General features: G+C 56.3%; 5 protein-coding genes across 5 annotated transcripts; all 5 read right to left on the bottom strand.

Annotated features, from left to right (window-relative positions):
* Positions 1 to 25: 25 nt before the first annotated feature.
* INS49_013911 (uncharacterized protein) lies at positions 26 to 673 on the bottom strand (the record flags this gene model as incomplete). Its single annotated transcript, XM_043174603.1, has 1 exon — positions 26 to 673. One exon carries the CDS (start codon positions 671 to 673, stop codon positions 26 to 28), a length of 648 nt encoding a protein of 215 aa, XP_043021548.1.
* A 685-nt stretch (positions 674 to 1,358) lies between these two features.
* INS49_013910 (uncharacterized protein) lies at positions 1,359 to 2,492 on the bottom strand (the record flags this gene model as incomplete). Its single annotated transcript, XM_043174602.1, has 4 exons — positions 1,359 to 1,981; positions 2,039 to 2,120; positions 2,192 to 2,318; positions 2,383 to 2,492. 4 exons carry the CDS (start codon positions 2,490 to 2,492, stop codon positions 1,359 to 1,361), a joined length of 942 nt encoding a protein of 313 aa, XP_043021547.1.
* A 741-nt stretch (positions 2,493 to 3,233) lies between these two features.
* Positions 3,234 to 3,960, bottom strand: INS49_013909 (uncharacterized protein; the record flags this gene model as incomplete). Its single annotated transcript, XM_043174601.1, has 2 exons — positions 3,234 to 3,286; positions 3,357 to 3,960. The coding sequence occupies 2 exons, from the start codon at positions 3,958 to 3,960 to the stop codon at positions 3,234 to 3,236; spliced, it is 657 nt and encodes a 218-aa protein (XP_043021546.1).
* Positions 3,961 to 4,336: 376 nt separating this feature from the next.
* On the bottom strand, positions 4,337 to 4,801 carry INS49_013908 (uncharacterized protein; the record flags this gene model as incomplete). The annotated part of the gene is made up of 1 exon (XM_043174600.1): positions 4,337 to 4,801. The coding sequence occupies one exon, from the start codon at positions 4,799 to 4,801 to the stop codon at positions 4,337 to 4,339; it is 465 nt and encodes a 154-aa protein (XP_043021545.1).
* Positions 4,802 to 7,780: 2,979 nt separating this feature from the next.
* INS49_013907 (uncharacterized protein) lies at positions 7,781 to 12,874 on the bottom strand (the record flags this gene model as incomplete). The annotated part of the gene is made up of 4 exons (XM_043174599.1): positions 7,781 to 8,634; positions 8,722 to 8,970; positions 11,002 to 11,317; positions 11,378 to 12,874. The coding sequence occupies 4 exons, from the start codon at positions 12,872 to 12,874 to the stop codon at positions 7,781 to 7,783; spliced, it is 2,916 nt and encodes a 971-aa protein (XP_043021544.1).
* Between the last annotated feature and the right edge of the window lie 63 nt (positions 12,875 to 12,937).

The following is a 12,937-nucleotide window of genomic DNA, read 5'->3' as shown; positions in this document are numbered from 1 at the left end:
ACCCTATCGAACACCATCACTCGTGCTAGTTGGGAGGGAGCTGCTCCCCCTCCGGGTGAGGCACACGCAGCTGCTCGCCCAGCTTCTCGAACGCCTCCAGGATCTCGGCCCGGTGGCCCTCGCTCCAGTCCTTCCGCGTCTCATCCCCGAGCTTGCCCTCCGTGACGGCGAGGATCCCCTCCGGGCCCCGGCCCCCGAAGAAGCCAAGCGTCGGCCGCGGCTCGATCACCGTCAGGCCCATCTTGGACAGGACACCCTGAGCGTGGTCGTTGGCCAGGTTCCCGCCCTGAATGCCGTAGCTAATGATCGCGACAGGCTTGCCAGTGAAGCCGTTCATAAGGTAGTCGATGGCGTTCTTGGCGGCGCCTGACATGCTGTAGTTGTACTCGTTCAGGATGAAGATGTAGCCGTCGTGGGAGGACATCTCGTCGGCCCAGGCCTTGGAGGTCTCCTGCTCGAACTGTGGGCCCCCGGGGCTGACCATCTTCGGAGGCATCCACTCGCTGTAAATGGGGAGGTTGAAGGACTTGAGGTCGACGGTCTTGAGGTTGATGTTTGCCGCCTTTGCCGATGGCTGGAGTACTGTCGAGACAAGAGACGCGACGCTGGGTCCTACGCGAACTCCGCGGGTCGAGGTGATGACGAGGGCCACATTTTTTGCTGCGACAGACATTTTTGAGGTTCGTTTGATGTTTCTGATCTGGGAAAGTTCGAATAAATTTCTTATCACTCAAGAGCTGGTCGATCTTGCCTCTAGACCGATTTCTCTGGATGAGCCAAGGCTTCCTCCCATCTTATATTCGTCGCGCACATGGTGATGACCTGCCTTGAGGCCATCTTCTCCTTACAAATGGTATTAGAGAGTGTATTTCCACCACAATGCTTTGCAATCAACCGCGCGCAGGTTCCCAGATCTGCAAGGCCCAAAGCTAGCTGCATGTAGGTACGTCGTGAGTTTTAGAGATGACCTCAGCCGCCGCTCTCTCAGTAGGGAAAGGCGAGCCGAGAAGGATTAGCTGCTGATTCTCAAGATGGAAAGGCGAGACGGGCGCAGAAGTTAGTCAGCGTGTCCCTTATTTGACCACACACCACCAATGAAACCCACGCGCGTGGTGGTTGTCATCCGCTACCTCACATGCATGGTGAACGGTCATGAGCATTTTTCTAGGATCGATTCTGTCTTCTAGAAGAGTGCAAGCCGTTTTCCCCCACCATCCTAGCAGCGTTTTCCAAATTACGAACTGCCGTGATAGTGAAAGCAACGCAATGTCCCAAGAACGCAATACCCTTTCAAGTGTTGGCATTCACAAGCAGCTTGAAACGCCCACTGCTCTTGCCTTTTCACCCAAGCCATCCGCCTACTTCTCAGGCTGTGCGTCACGACGACCCTCCCATGGATAGCCTGACTTTCCCACGCACGTCTCGCACTTCCACGAGACCTCCATGATCCTGATGTTCTTGCCTGTCGTCTGTGGATCCACATGCCAGCTGGCCGTCTCTTTGGCAACGCATTTGCAGCCCATGCACTTGTAATGCGCCCAATAATTGCGGTAATCCGCCTTGCAGCTGCCAGCCCACCTGCTCTCGCGCCCCTTGACTGCAACCAGGAACAGGTCGGAGGCAAGCTCGGGAAATTCGTCGATTCTTTGGACGAAGTCATCCGAACGGTACAGGTTCAGCCTTATGGCATGCGCGTAGTCTATGAGGACTTCTCGACAGGGCTTGGCGTGTGGAAAGTGACGGTACGTAGCGGCCGCACCACTGAAGAACTCTTGAACAATGGCTTTGCCCTCATCGCCACCAATGTACCATTTCGCGTCACACATGAGCTTCATGTTGACCTCGAAATGACCTTCAATGGCGGAAATGACGTCCTTCTGGAGTGGCTCTAGGAGGAAGAAGTCGGCGACGGACCAGAGGCTGACGTACTTGCTGACGATGGAATCGCCCTCGCACTTTTGGACGGCGGCGTTGTCGATGGCTATACCGCAAATTAGTAAGCGCCGTCTGGAAGAAGAGAAGGAGGTGCAGTACGTACCACCTGAGTAGAGGTAGCGGACAACAACTTCGACAAGCTCTGGCGCGATGTCGGTGAGCGTGATCTTTTTGGTCTCGGCTTCCTGTGTGTGGGAAAACAGTCAGCGAGATTGAGAAGGGGAAAAAAGCCTTGCACGATGCCATCAGCTCTCACCTCGAAGCTACCAGTAAGGGCTTTCTCAAACCAGACGCATCTCTTGCAGACGATGCTCTTGTGAACGTTCCATGCCTTGTTGCCGCAGCGCAATATCACGTCGCTGAAGTCTGCAGTCTCAAGGAGACTGCGATCGATGTTAGAAACCTCGAACCTGGAGGGTGAAGCTCAAGGCGGAGGGAAAGACCTACCTCAGATCACTGACCATGAATTTGTGGGCATTCTCAGATTTGAGCTTCTTCGATGATGGCGCATCGCCATCAGCATCCGGCTGCGACTCTGAATCGTCTGATTGAGACATCACGAGTGGCTAGGTGGTGACGATAAGATGCAGGAGGCGGTTGTGGAGGGAAGGTGGATCGAAGGTGGACGGTACTGACTTCGCAGCACTTCGGGCTGGAAGTGGATGAGTTTCGATTTAGAACGGGAAACTCCAGGGCGCACAGTGCTTACCTTGGGAGGTACCTTGGTACCCCAATAGTGATTAGGAATGGGCCTAAGGAATTCGATCTCCTTTCCTTCTATTTTCCTTATGGTAAATCTCCCCTGGGATAATCTCCCTTGAACACCCTAAGGATAAACTGCGAAGTTGTGAATCTCATGATGCCACAAGTACAAATGGACACCATGAATTCAGATACCGCCCGGAAGGAGGCGAGAATTTGGTCTGGAGCTATTCATATTGAGGACTGTAAATGGGCTTGACACAGATGTGTCACCTCCACGACAACGCCGTATGCCCCTTTATAATCTCGAGAGTGTACTGGAACAAAGGCCACAGGACCCCAGAGATCCCACAATATAATCCAGTTGCGTCGTTATCCTTCTCAGAGTTCATCAAAAGGCGGTTCACATGTGTCCTTTGAGTTGCTGCCGAGGGTCATGTCAACATAGACATTGCCCCGGACTTGCGGCCATTGATATTAAGCGCTTCTCCGTTCCTCCACAGTCCTTCCCCATCCCCCCTCTTTGGGTGACCCCTCTAGAGATAGCCTGGTGATCGGCCTGTCTGCCCTGGACATGCGGCGATCTTGCGCAAAACCTAGTGGTCGGTGGGCTCGGCACGAGCACCTTCGGCAGTGGAGGCTGGCCCAGCTGTGAACCCGCAAGAGGTCAGCTTTGTTTCAAGGGCATCGACAGTAATGACCAATCTATTCAGACGTACATCGAGCCGCTCTCAGCGGACCCTCCTTCTCAGGCAGAGCGTCCAACTTCTCGGCCATGACTTCCCACTTTTCAAGCATGCGCAGCCACTTCTCAGTCGAGCCAGTCCTCTCAACAACGGAGTTCAGCTTGTCAAGCACTAATTTCGTGCTGTCAGACAGCGCTTCCATTCTCTCAATGGCCTGCTCAATCAAAACATTGGCCTGCTCAAAGGTTGGACCCAGTGCCCCGTACACGGCATCCTCCCTCTCTGAGCCATCGGAAGAGTCCGTGTCTTGTCCGGAGTGGCGGCTCTGGTCATCGTCATCGATGTGGATGGTGTCCGGCTCTGCGATCGGGGCACGCTGACGAGTGCGCGAACCGACAACGGCCTTTGGTCCGTTTCCAGGCACGCATCTCTTGGCGGCCGGTGCCAGCTCGCTCGGGTCGAAGCCAGGGCCACGCTTGGAAAGAGCAGTCGGCATTGGACTTCGTCCACCGCTGCTGTCGACGCTGAAGTCGGCAATGGCGGGGAGAAGACGGGCGACCTCGATCTGATCACCCCGGAGCGCCTCTCGGATGCCATCACCCAACGAGAAACTGCAGGAGGAGTTACCTGGGACCATGTCGGAGGCGGGCGGGTTTGGGCTCAGGGCTTCTCTGTCGGCATCGTCTCGGGTGTTCTGAGCCGGGTATCCAAACCTTCATCAGCCAGTGAAGCTGTATACCAGCATCTACGGTCACGTTACAGCTGTACGACGGAAAAATTATTCATGTCTGTGCCATTGAATATGTAGTACTTCCTGGGCCTTGAGTCCTCCTGCCACCTGCGTTGGCTATGGTCCCACGAGCTCCGAGGGTTTTGGTGGTAATGCCTGGGGTGTTGAGGGTGGACCAGAGCAGGGCGATGGTGACGAAATGTAGGCTCAAATTAGGACTGCTTGCGATCGTGGCTTAAACTACAAGGCCGCTGATGCCCCAAGCTTCGTGCAAGACCAGATGCTATCGATGTCGATATCGGAGCCCGGGCGACGTGTGGGCAAAGCTCCTAGGCGCCCTCTCCAGTGAAAAGGCGTCGTGATCCATCACCTGTTGGCATGCCTCGTCGAACGACGATCGTGCCGTCTGAATGTTTTCGTCTGCCTCCGAGCGCCCCTTGCGTTTCTTGCTTGCCACCACGGAGATCGCCTCCGTGTAAATAGAGTCTATTGCAAGCAATTCGGTGTGAGACCCATGAAAGTCCATCTTTGCCTGGTGGTAACCCTCCGCGGCCCGCCTTTGCGCCATGTCGGCCTGCTTCATCGCCTCATCAGCCCGCTGGACTCTGGCCCTGGCCACGGAAAGGGCGTTGCTCTGCACCTGTCGGAGCTCTTTGAGGTGCACTTCAGCCACATCGTCCCAGACCTCGGCTTTAGCTTCGAGGTCAAACATGTGCTTCTCCATCTCCGCGGCCCTGATGTAAGACATTTCTGGAGAGAGAGGGGGGGGGGCATCGTGTCTTGCGCGCCACCCTCATCTTGCGCTGGCGCCTCCTTTGCCCAACAGAAGTCAGTTGCATGTTATGCGAGGATGTGGCGCTGCGGGGCAACTTACAGATCTGGCCATAATGATTTCGTTGCCGTGATGTATTGCTTCCTTTGCTTTGACTATGTTGGTTACCCCAGCTGACCGCTGGGTTGCGAGAGGTCAGTGTTGTCGCGATGTAGGTAGAAAGAAGGAAAGGCTGCGCCGAAGGGATCCCTTAAAAAGGCCCAGGTACCCTGATGCTAGCCCGCTCTAACACCTCCCCATTCACTGGAGGTTTTGACAAACAGGATCCCAGTTACCGACTCCAATCACTCCTCCGTGGAAGTGTCCAACTCTACCTTGGCCAAGCAGCTGTTTGAGACAAAGACCCGCGTGGGCTGAGCGACGCCAGCTCAACTAGATACTACAAGGGCACTCGAAACGCAACACTCTCCTGCTTGATGCCGGTTGATATGTGGACTTGCTGGATGACCCTTTGGGGACAGCACCGCGTTCCCTGAGAGTGATCACGACTGCGACAGCATTTGGTGGAAAGGAACGGCACCAGTGTCAAATCTCGCTGACTGGTGAGATTTACAGCGTGGCAGATCGATCATGGTTCATGATTAGTAGAAAACAGTTGTGAGAGAACCTGTGAACTTCATAAGACCACTCTGTCATTGTCGGTTGCTCTAGAACCGTCCTAATTTCGACACCATGCCTGATTCCGTGCGTGGCGTCTCCGGTTATGAATCTGTGAACTGACTGCAGGCGCTGTTGTGATGCAGGTTGGTCAAAACTGTCCAAGTATAACGTCTGGTGCAGTACAGGCGGGGCGGAGTTTCCAGGAGGAGTAATTGACCAGCAGTACAGCCCTGACCGGCCGTGAAGAAGCCCATGACTGGTGTGCGTAGCCCTGGTAAGTTTAGCGGGCTCAGATTCATTTTGGCGAGCTCGAGTCGATGGACGAAGCCGCCGAGGAGGTGACCTTTCAAGGCCCCCCAGCCGGAGCTGATGATGTGCGCCGTGGGAGCATTGTCTGGCAATTCGGAAGCTGGTACGACCAGGCAGAGACTGCTGTTTAGCAGCTGGAGGCGAGGTACCTGGGCATTGTAGAGGTGCGATACGGCCCTCGACCCCGGCGCTTTTCCTGCGCCAGATGATTTCCTTCCGTGGGGTTGTGCTCAGTTGGCTCGGGCATGGACAAGAGATACCTCCAAAGCGACTGTATGTACCCGCGTGATCGACTCGCTCCTCGCCGCCTCCCTTCCTCTTTCTTTTTGCAACTTCCGGGGCTTTCCGATGGTTATCTCTGGGCGTGCATACCGTGCGACCGACAATGTAGTATCGATGATGCTGCTCCGCTTTATATTCCATGGGTGCCGGTCTACCCACGTGGCTCAGCAGCCCGTCAGATCGCTGAGGGAGATCAGTTTCCAGACTGTCAAAGAGCGAGGGACGCATGTCGACTTCGGCAAGTTCAGCAAAGATGCTAAATGGGAGCTTCCGGATGAAGGAGGCCTTGGGAAAGAAATTTCTCCGTTCGAAGTGACCGAAATCCTTGACCGAGATGTCGTCGAGATCAACTGAGTGCAGCAACGCTCGCGTGTGCTGCCCTACCCATCCTCGGTAGCGCAAGGCTCCGTCGCAGTCAGTCCGACCCTTGGAGAGACCTCACACCAACAGCGGCCACGCTGCGAACGCAAGGCGTTAGATGACTGCTGCCAGCACCAAAGACGCACATTTCCATGAATTTTGCACTTGCTGACCTCGTGAGTGGACGCTGGGAGCGTTCCATTGAAGAATTTGAGTAGAGGTCCGGTGGCCTTGCCCCCGAGCGACACCTGGACGTTGCAGCCAGCCCTGGGTACTCGTTTTGTCGGCACCGTATCGCGCGCTGGGGCATTTGGGGGTGGCGAGACAGTCTCTTGTTCCCACACCCACCAGGTGCCAAGAAGAGCCTCTCGCCGTCACCGTCCCCCGACTGTTGCTGATGTCACCATGTAGGTCAAACTCTGGCACCAGCCCATGTTACCCTCTGGCTGTCGAGTATCCCGTCCTGGGTGGCGAAGTACGGAACTAAAATCGCAAGATACAGTGGGCCACGAGACAGACAATGTTGAATTTCCCAGTCGGCGACGAAAAGGTGGTACGGGATTTGTAGCTCTCAAAATCTCCGCAGAAGGGGTGCGGCTGTGAAAGGAGACTGTCAGTACAAGCAGTGCAGCCAACAGCAAAGGGAAGTACCAACCTGAGGACGCCACCGGCACTGCCGCTCTTCTTTTTGTTTCGAGTCCCTGGTGTGTGTCTTGCGGCCTGGCCAGGGCTGACGATGGAGGCACGCCTGCCCGTCGAAGCCCAGATTGAACTGAAAGGGCGCAAGGGAAGGCTCAACGCAGCTCAGCGCCAAGCCCACTCAGTCTCCCTCGACGCCCGTATTCTTGACCACCTGGGTAAGAGTTGTCGAGCCACTTGTCCCGCCCATTCTGTATTCGCCCCTGCCTGTCCCCGCCCCGCCCTTCGTGTTGTCGTCTCCAGGTGAGCTTGGCCATGCCCACCGTCCCGTTCCCATCCGTTCTGGCGATCCCATGGGCAATGCTGGCCAGCCCGGCTTTCACCCCGAGGCCCAAGTCATACGAACTGGGTCCAGCCCTCTCCACGCATAGGTGGCCTGAAGCGCTGGCAACACCAATTGTAATCTCCCGCCCGGCGCGATCCTAGAGGAACGCCTGAGTTGGGCCGCCCTATCGGGATCTCACGGCCAAGTCCAGCCCTCCATGTGTTTTAATCCCTTCTCGTCTGCTGCTCATACACACAAAGTCGTGTGGCTCCTCCTCCGGGGCGAATGACAGTCACGCCCATGCACAGCATAGAGCCAACGACGCCCCAAACTCGACCCCCCCCCCCCCCAATACATGTCGTCTGGGAATGGCGCATAGTTCAGCATTCCCAATCGATAATTGGATGGACATCAAGAAGTGCGCCGAATCTCCCTTTGCGCTCGGCAAGGGTCATTGGATGGGCGTAAAATAGGACACGGCCAGATGAGGAATAGCGAGCCGCCGCCTTCAGGGCTGACATAGCCGACCTGATCCCCTCGAGCGTGTAAGGCTCCACAAAAACATAGCATGTCTGCCGATCCTCACGATGTCGCTCGAAATCGACCACCCCATTCGACGCATTGAGGCGGTCACGAGTTTGGCAACGGCTCGGGATTGACACCGTATCTTCATAGCCGCTGACTGCGGCCCGTAGGGCCTGGATGACGATATGGAGGCCGAACTTGGAGAAGTCCACTTTCCCCATCATACGTCCTTTTGGCCGGTCTGGGTTTTGAAAATGAAAATTGGTCCCAGCAAAATCATCGCCGCATTTTAGCACCTGCTGGAAAGGACGAAAATCAGTGTCCTCAGAATCAGGGGTCCGGAAGACCGTAATCTCCTCGGGAGCAAGCTCGTTCACGCAGTGGCACATGTACCAAAAAAAGATCTCAGCCACGTAGACCGCGGCGGGGTCGTCATCGGCGAACCCATCGGCTGGCCACTGGTGACGAGGGCCTGGGAGAGAGAGCGGCTGCCAAACCACTGAGGTCTCTTCCTGCTCCTGTCCTTCTCTGTCCTCACTGGGCGCGAGCTTCCCTTTGTCTTCGCTCTCGCTCTGGAAGATGTCGTCCTTGTCCTTGTCCTCGTCCTCGCTGGGCACGAGTCCTTCATTCCCTTCCTCGCTGCGAGGTGAATCGCTGATGTCCGCCCCATCAGTTGGGGGAGAGTATTCCCTTATCAGGCCTGGCCTCCCTGCGTGTCGCGCACACCTGTTGGCAAGATAATTCTCGTCTCGACCGCGAAATTATTCGGCCAGTTGTGAAAAGACGGCACGAAAACGTTCCTCCGACTCGAGAAGTGACCCAGGGCGCGGGCGCGCAGAGGCGCCAGCATCTTCACTATCAGGATTGACGTTGTCATCATCCCAGTATCCGCCATCCGCTGCTCGCGCCAGACGGTTGGCCACATCTTCATAGCCGAATATAAAACAATCCTCAGATAAGTCTGTGAGATCGTACGCTCTTCGATGTCTTTCCTCTCTCTGACGCCTGAACTCCTCGAGCCGCGCCCCAATTGGTATGCTGCTCCCTGATGACACTTCGAAAGTTTTCTGATGGAAATAAGTCAGCCAGTGACAACGAGAAAATGCAATGAGTGTCGCCATACGCACAAATCAGCAATGCCGTGGTCGCTGTTGCTGGTGGTGGAGTGTTTGTTGAAAAGTTGCAGGACAGGTCGAAGTCTGACCAGAGGTGGGGAGAGGGGACTTGGGAACTGCTGAGGCGCAGGTATCTAGGTACCTAGGTAGTTATTTATTCATCCTAATCCAGCACGTCAATGACAGTACCTGCAGCTGACGGCGCCAGAAAAAGCAACCCAAGCTCGCTGATTAAGTACTTCATGGCGCAATGGGCTCGCTTCGTCTAGCAGTCGGGGCGTATCTCGTGGGCTAATCGCATGGGATAAGCGGCAATTCGAAGACACACGAGCTGCCCACACTCTCTGGCTTTGGGAGTGCAATCAGAAACTCTACACGTCGGCCTTCATTGATCAAGGCTCTCGCTACGCAAACATCAAGACCTGAGTGGTCATTGTCTCTGGATGGTTACATGGCTGCCCTCTGCCGCGATGTGAAGAGCCTGACGCCCTCTCAATTACCAGTCAAACTCGATGAACTAAATTTTGAGCACAGTTAAGCGGTGCTGGAGTTGTTCCAACCACCTGACTTGAGTATTGGTCCCTGAAATAAACCACCTGCCGCCCGGAAGTCCGTGTCCGCGCGGGCATGAGCCTGGCGTTGCTGCTCGTCCCTTCTCGAGATCCGCCTCCGCCGCCAACTGCTCTTCATCAGCTTTTGCACGACCACCTTCGAGCTACTCCCTACCTTCAGGTCAACCAACTTCTCGAGTGCCTGGAGTCACCTATCGGCCTTGTCGGGACAAAGACCCCGCTGCCTTTCTGCCTCGCCAACAGTCTCTTGAGTCTCGTGATGACATGTCACAACCAGAGTCTACTTTTGAGCAAATGCGTCATATACTGCCTCGGCCATGGCCTCCTCGTAACTCGTTGCCGCCTCTGTCTCGCCAGAATGTTTCCCGATAAATCGATTGGTTGTTCGTAGCCCCGGTCGGCCCGCGGATGCCCTCGCAGAGACAGAGGGTCAGCCTGCCAAGTCCCGATTCCCTGGGAGGTTGTGCTTCACAGAATTCCAGGATGCCAGATTTCGTGCTTCTATTGTCGGCATTGCTTCTGGCTGCTGAGATTCTGTTGAAGGCGTTGATGCACAGAACAAAAGAACGGGCTGCCCTCCCGGAAGGGTGCAACCAAGTGTGAATGTTTCGACAGAGCCCGGCACGCCCGATGGGCCCGGGATACTACCCGGCATGGCAGCTGGATCACAGGAGCTGCAGGCCTGTCGGGGATAATTCCTTGGCCAAGAACGCGCGCCTGGGTGGTAGAGACCCGAGGCAGGGAATAGAAAATCCGGTGATTTTCAGGTCCTTCATACATGGGACAACGGAGTTATGGTACATGATCACACTCATGAATATCGCGCCTCGGGGCTCCTCACTGCCTCGCCTTCTTCCGAGATAGAGCGGCAAATTCAGCGCTGCCACCAGCGGGGGAAGTGACGATCTTTCGGAAACGCTTCCGGGCCGGTGCGTGACCCGTGGCATCGTCGGCGTCACCAACGAGATGATAGAGTGGTCGGTTGGCCCCTCTGCGGCCGGGTGTCTTGCTCACTTGCGCTGCCATCCCCTCCCCTGGACCCAAGACGAGGTTTTGGGCCACATGGGATCACACGAATGGGGACACACATTGAACATAGTATAGGTCGCGTGCTGTCCGTCTGTTTACTTTACAAACACTTCGTAGTGTCTGTCTGACAAACCCTCCCAGCCGTACACTTGACTCTATCAAAACCCCAGAGGCAGCTACCACGTCGATTATGATACTGTGGACACATCTTGTGGACATGACCGACAATGGTTTATTCAAGGGCTGTGGATATGTCGAAGCATGCACGTCGAAAGACTCCAGGTCTCCCAGCAGCAGTTTCATTTTAATATCTGGAAGCTCATTACACCCCAATCACTTCTCGTCAAGAACCGCACACACCAAAGAGCGCAACGCTCGGGTCATGATCCGAAACAACATCGTCCTCAGTCGCCCACGTGTTGACATGGATGTGCTCGTACCCAGCACCCTCCTCGAGCCCCGGACTGACGTACATATGATCCAGGGCCTGGGTGTTCATGTCGAAAGTGTACGTGTACCGCTCCTCAACAGGGGTGCCGACAACGTCATCCAGCTCGGTCAGGCCAGAGATCTCCGCAAAGGCCGTGAGCGGCTCCACAAAGGCGAACTCGTTGAAGTCGCCCGCGGCTATGACTGCAGCGGAGGGGTCAATGGCGAGGATTTCGGCGATGAATTGCTGTCTTCTGTTAGCTTTCCTGCGTCAAGGCTATGAGGAGGGAAGGGGATGAGTGCTTACGCCTGTGACGTTCGCTTGGACCAGTCTGTTGCTAACGACACCGTTGACAGGCGGCCGCAAGTCGCCCTGCAGGCTTGAGCTGCCGCCCTTGGAGCTCCAGTGCACGTTGACCGTAAAGAACGGTTTCGTCGCGCCTTCCGCGAGCCAGGCGGCTACCAGTGGCTTGCGGCTGGCATCCCAGCACGGGTTGGATGGGTCGATCCGACCGGGGTTAAGCGTCAGTTCTGGGCCCGAGTCTCCAGACACGACCTCGGTGGCCGTCGTACTGTCGCCCGGGCTGGGCTTGTACAGACTAACCACCTCAGGACGGTACAGGTACGCGACGCGGATGTTCCCGCCAGGCTGGCCACCGTCCTGCCCATCCACGGGCGCGATCTCGACAAAGGAATAGGTTACGTTGCCGACGGCCGCGATTGCATCCGTGAGGGCTGTGAGGGTGGCGTTGGCGTCGACCACGCCGTCATTGGTTGGCCCGCTGCCGTCCTGGATCTCCTGGATGAAGACCAGGTCCGGCGCGCCGAGGTAGTTGACGATGTGGTCCGCCCTCTTGTCGATGTTGGCGGAGGTCGGGGCAAGGTTCTCCACATTGTAGTCCCCGACGGTGATCCCCTCGCAGGACCGCGTGCTCTCCAGGGTCGTCGGTGGTGCTGTTCCCTCGGCAAGGGTGGTGAGCTCGAACGCCGTGAGGGGCATGAGATAGTAGAAACCGAATTGCTGGTAGACAACGCCTGTGATGTCGGTCGCCTTGTCTCCGATCTTGGGCGCGGTCGGGTTGGGTGTGCCGTCGAGAGGGTCGTCGATCTTGATCACCTCTGGGTTTGAGTCCAGGGCCGTCATGGTCAGGCTTCCTCGCGCGCTGCGGCCAGTCGCCGGCCATCCACCAGTCACCCATGTCTCGCCGTACGAGTTTGGACGCGAGATTACCGTCACGTTCTTGATGGTCACGAGCTCAGCACTGAGACTCTCCCAAAAGTCGAGGCCATAGTTCGCCGGATCCAGCACGGGGTTTACCGACGAGATGTTTGCAACAGCGTTGGGTATGGCATAGACATGGCCACCGTCGAGGCTGGAAAATTGCTCCGTCGGTGGGTTGGGTGTATTCTCGCCAATGACCAGAGGAGTGACCGTGTTGTTGCTGGAGACGACAACGACATTTGTTGGTGAAGTGAGCTCGGTCAGGTAGAGGTACGTAGAGCCACTGGACCTGTACTCGGTCACTTTGGCGTCGAAAGTGATGATGTCCCCGACGCTGAGTGAGCCGCCGACGCTGCTGCTGTAAATGAAGGCCGAGTCCGACGTGGCCGTGTCATTGTCTGGAGCCGTGGATCGAACAAAGATGCCCGTGGGACCCTTGGCAGTGATCAACCCGCTGATGTTGGTCAAGCTCTGGCCGTTGTATGGCGACACGAACTTGTTGCCATTGATCTGCGAGATGGTCAGTGCAGCCGCAGAGCGAGTGAGCAAGGCGCTGGCGACGCTGCAGAGAAGGCTCTTCATGGTTGCTCGGCGGGAGGGGGCTGGACGGCCGATGGACACAGATCCATCTTGATCGATCACTGC

The sequence above is a fragment of the Diaporthe citri genome (assembly GCF_014595645.1).
Source record: "Diaporthe citri strain NFHF-8-4 chromosome Unknown scaffold_7, whole genome shotgun sequence".
In the NCBI taxonomy this organism is placed as follows: domain Eukaryota; kingdom Fungi; phylum Ascomycota; class Sordariomycetes; order Diaporthales; family Diaporthaceae; genus Diaporthe; species Diaporthe citri.
Note: the sequence above shows the minus strand (reverse complement) of the source record. Positions and strands in the feature narration are given on the sequence as shown.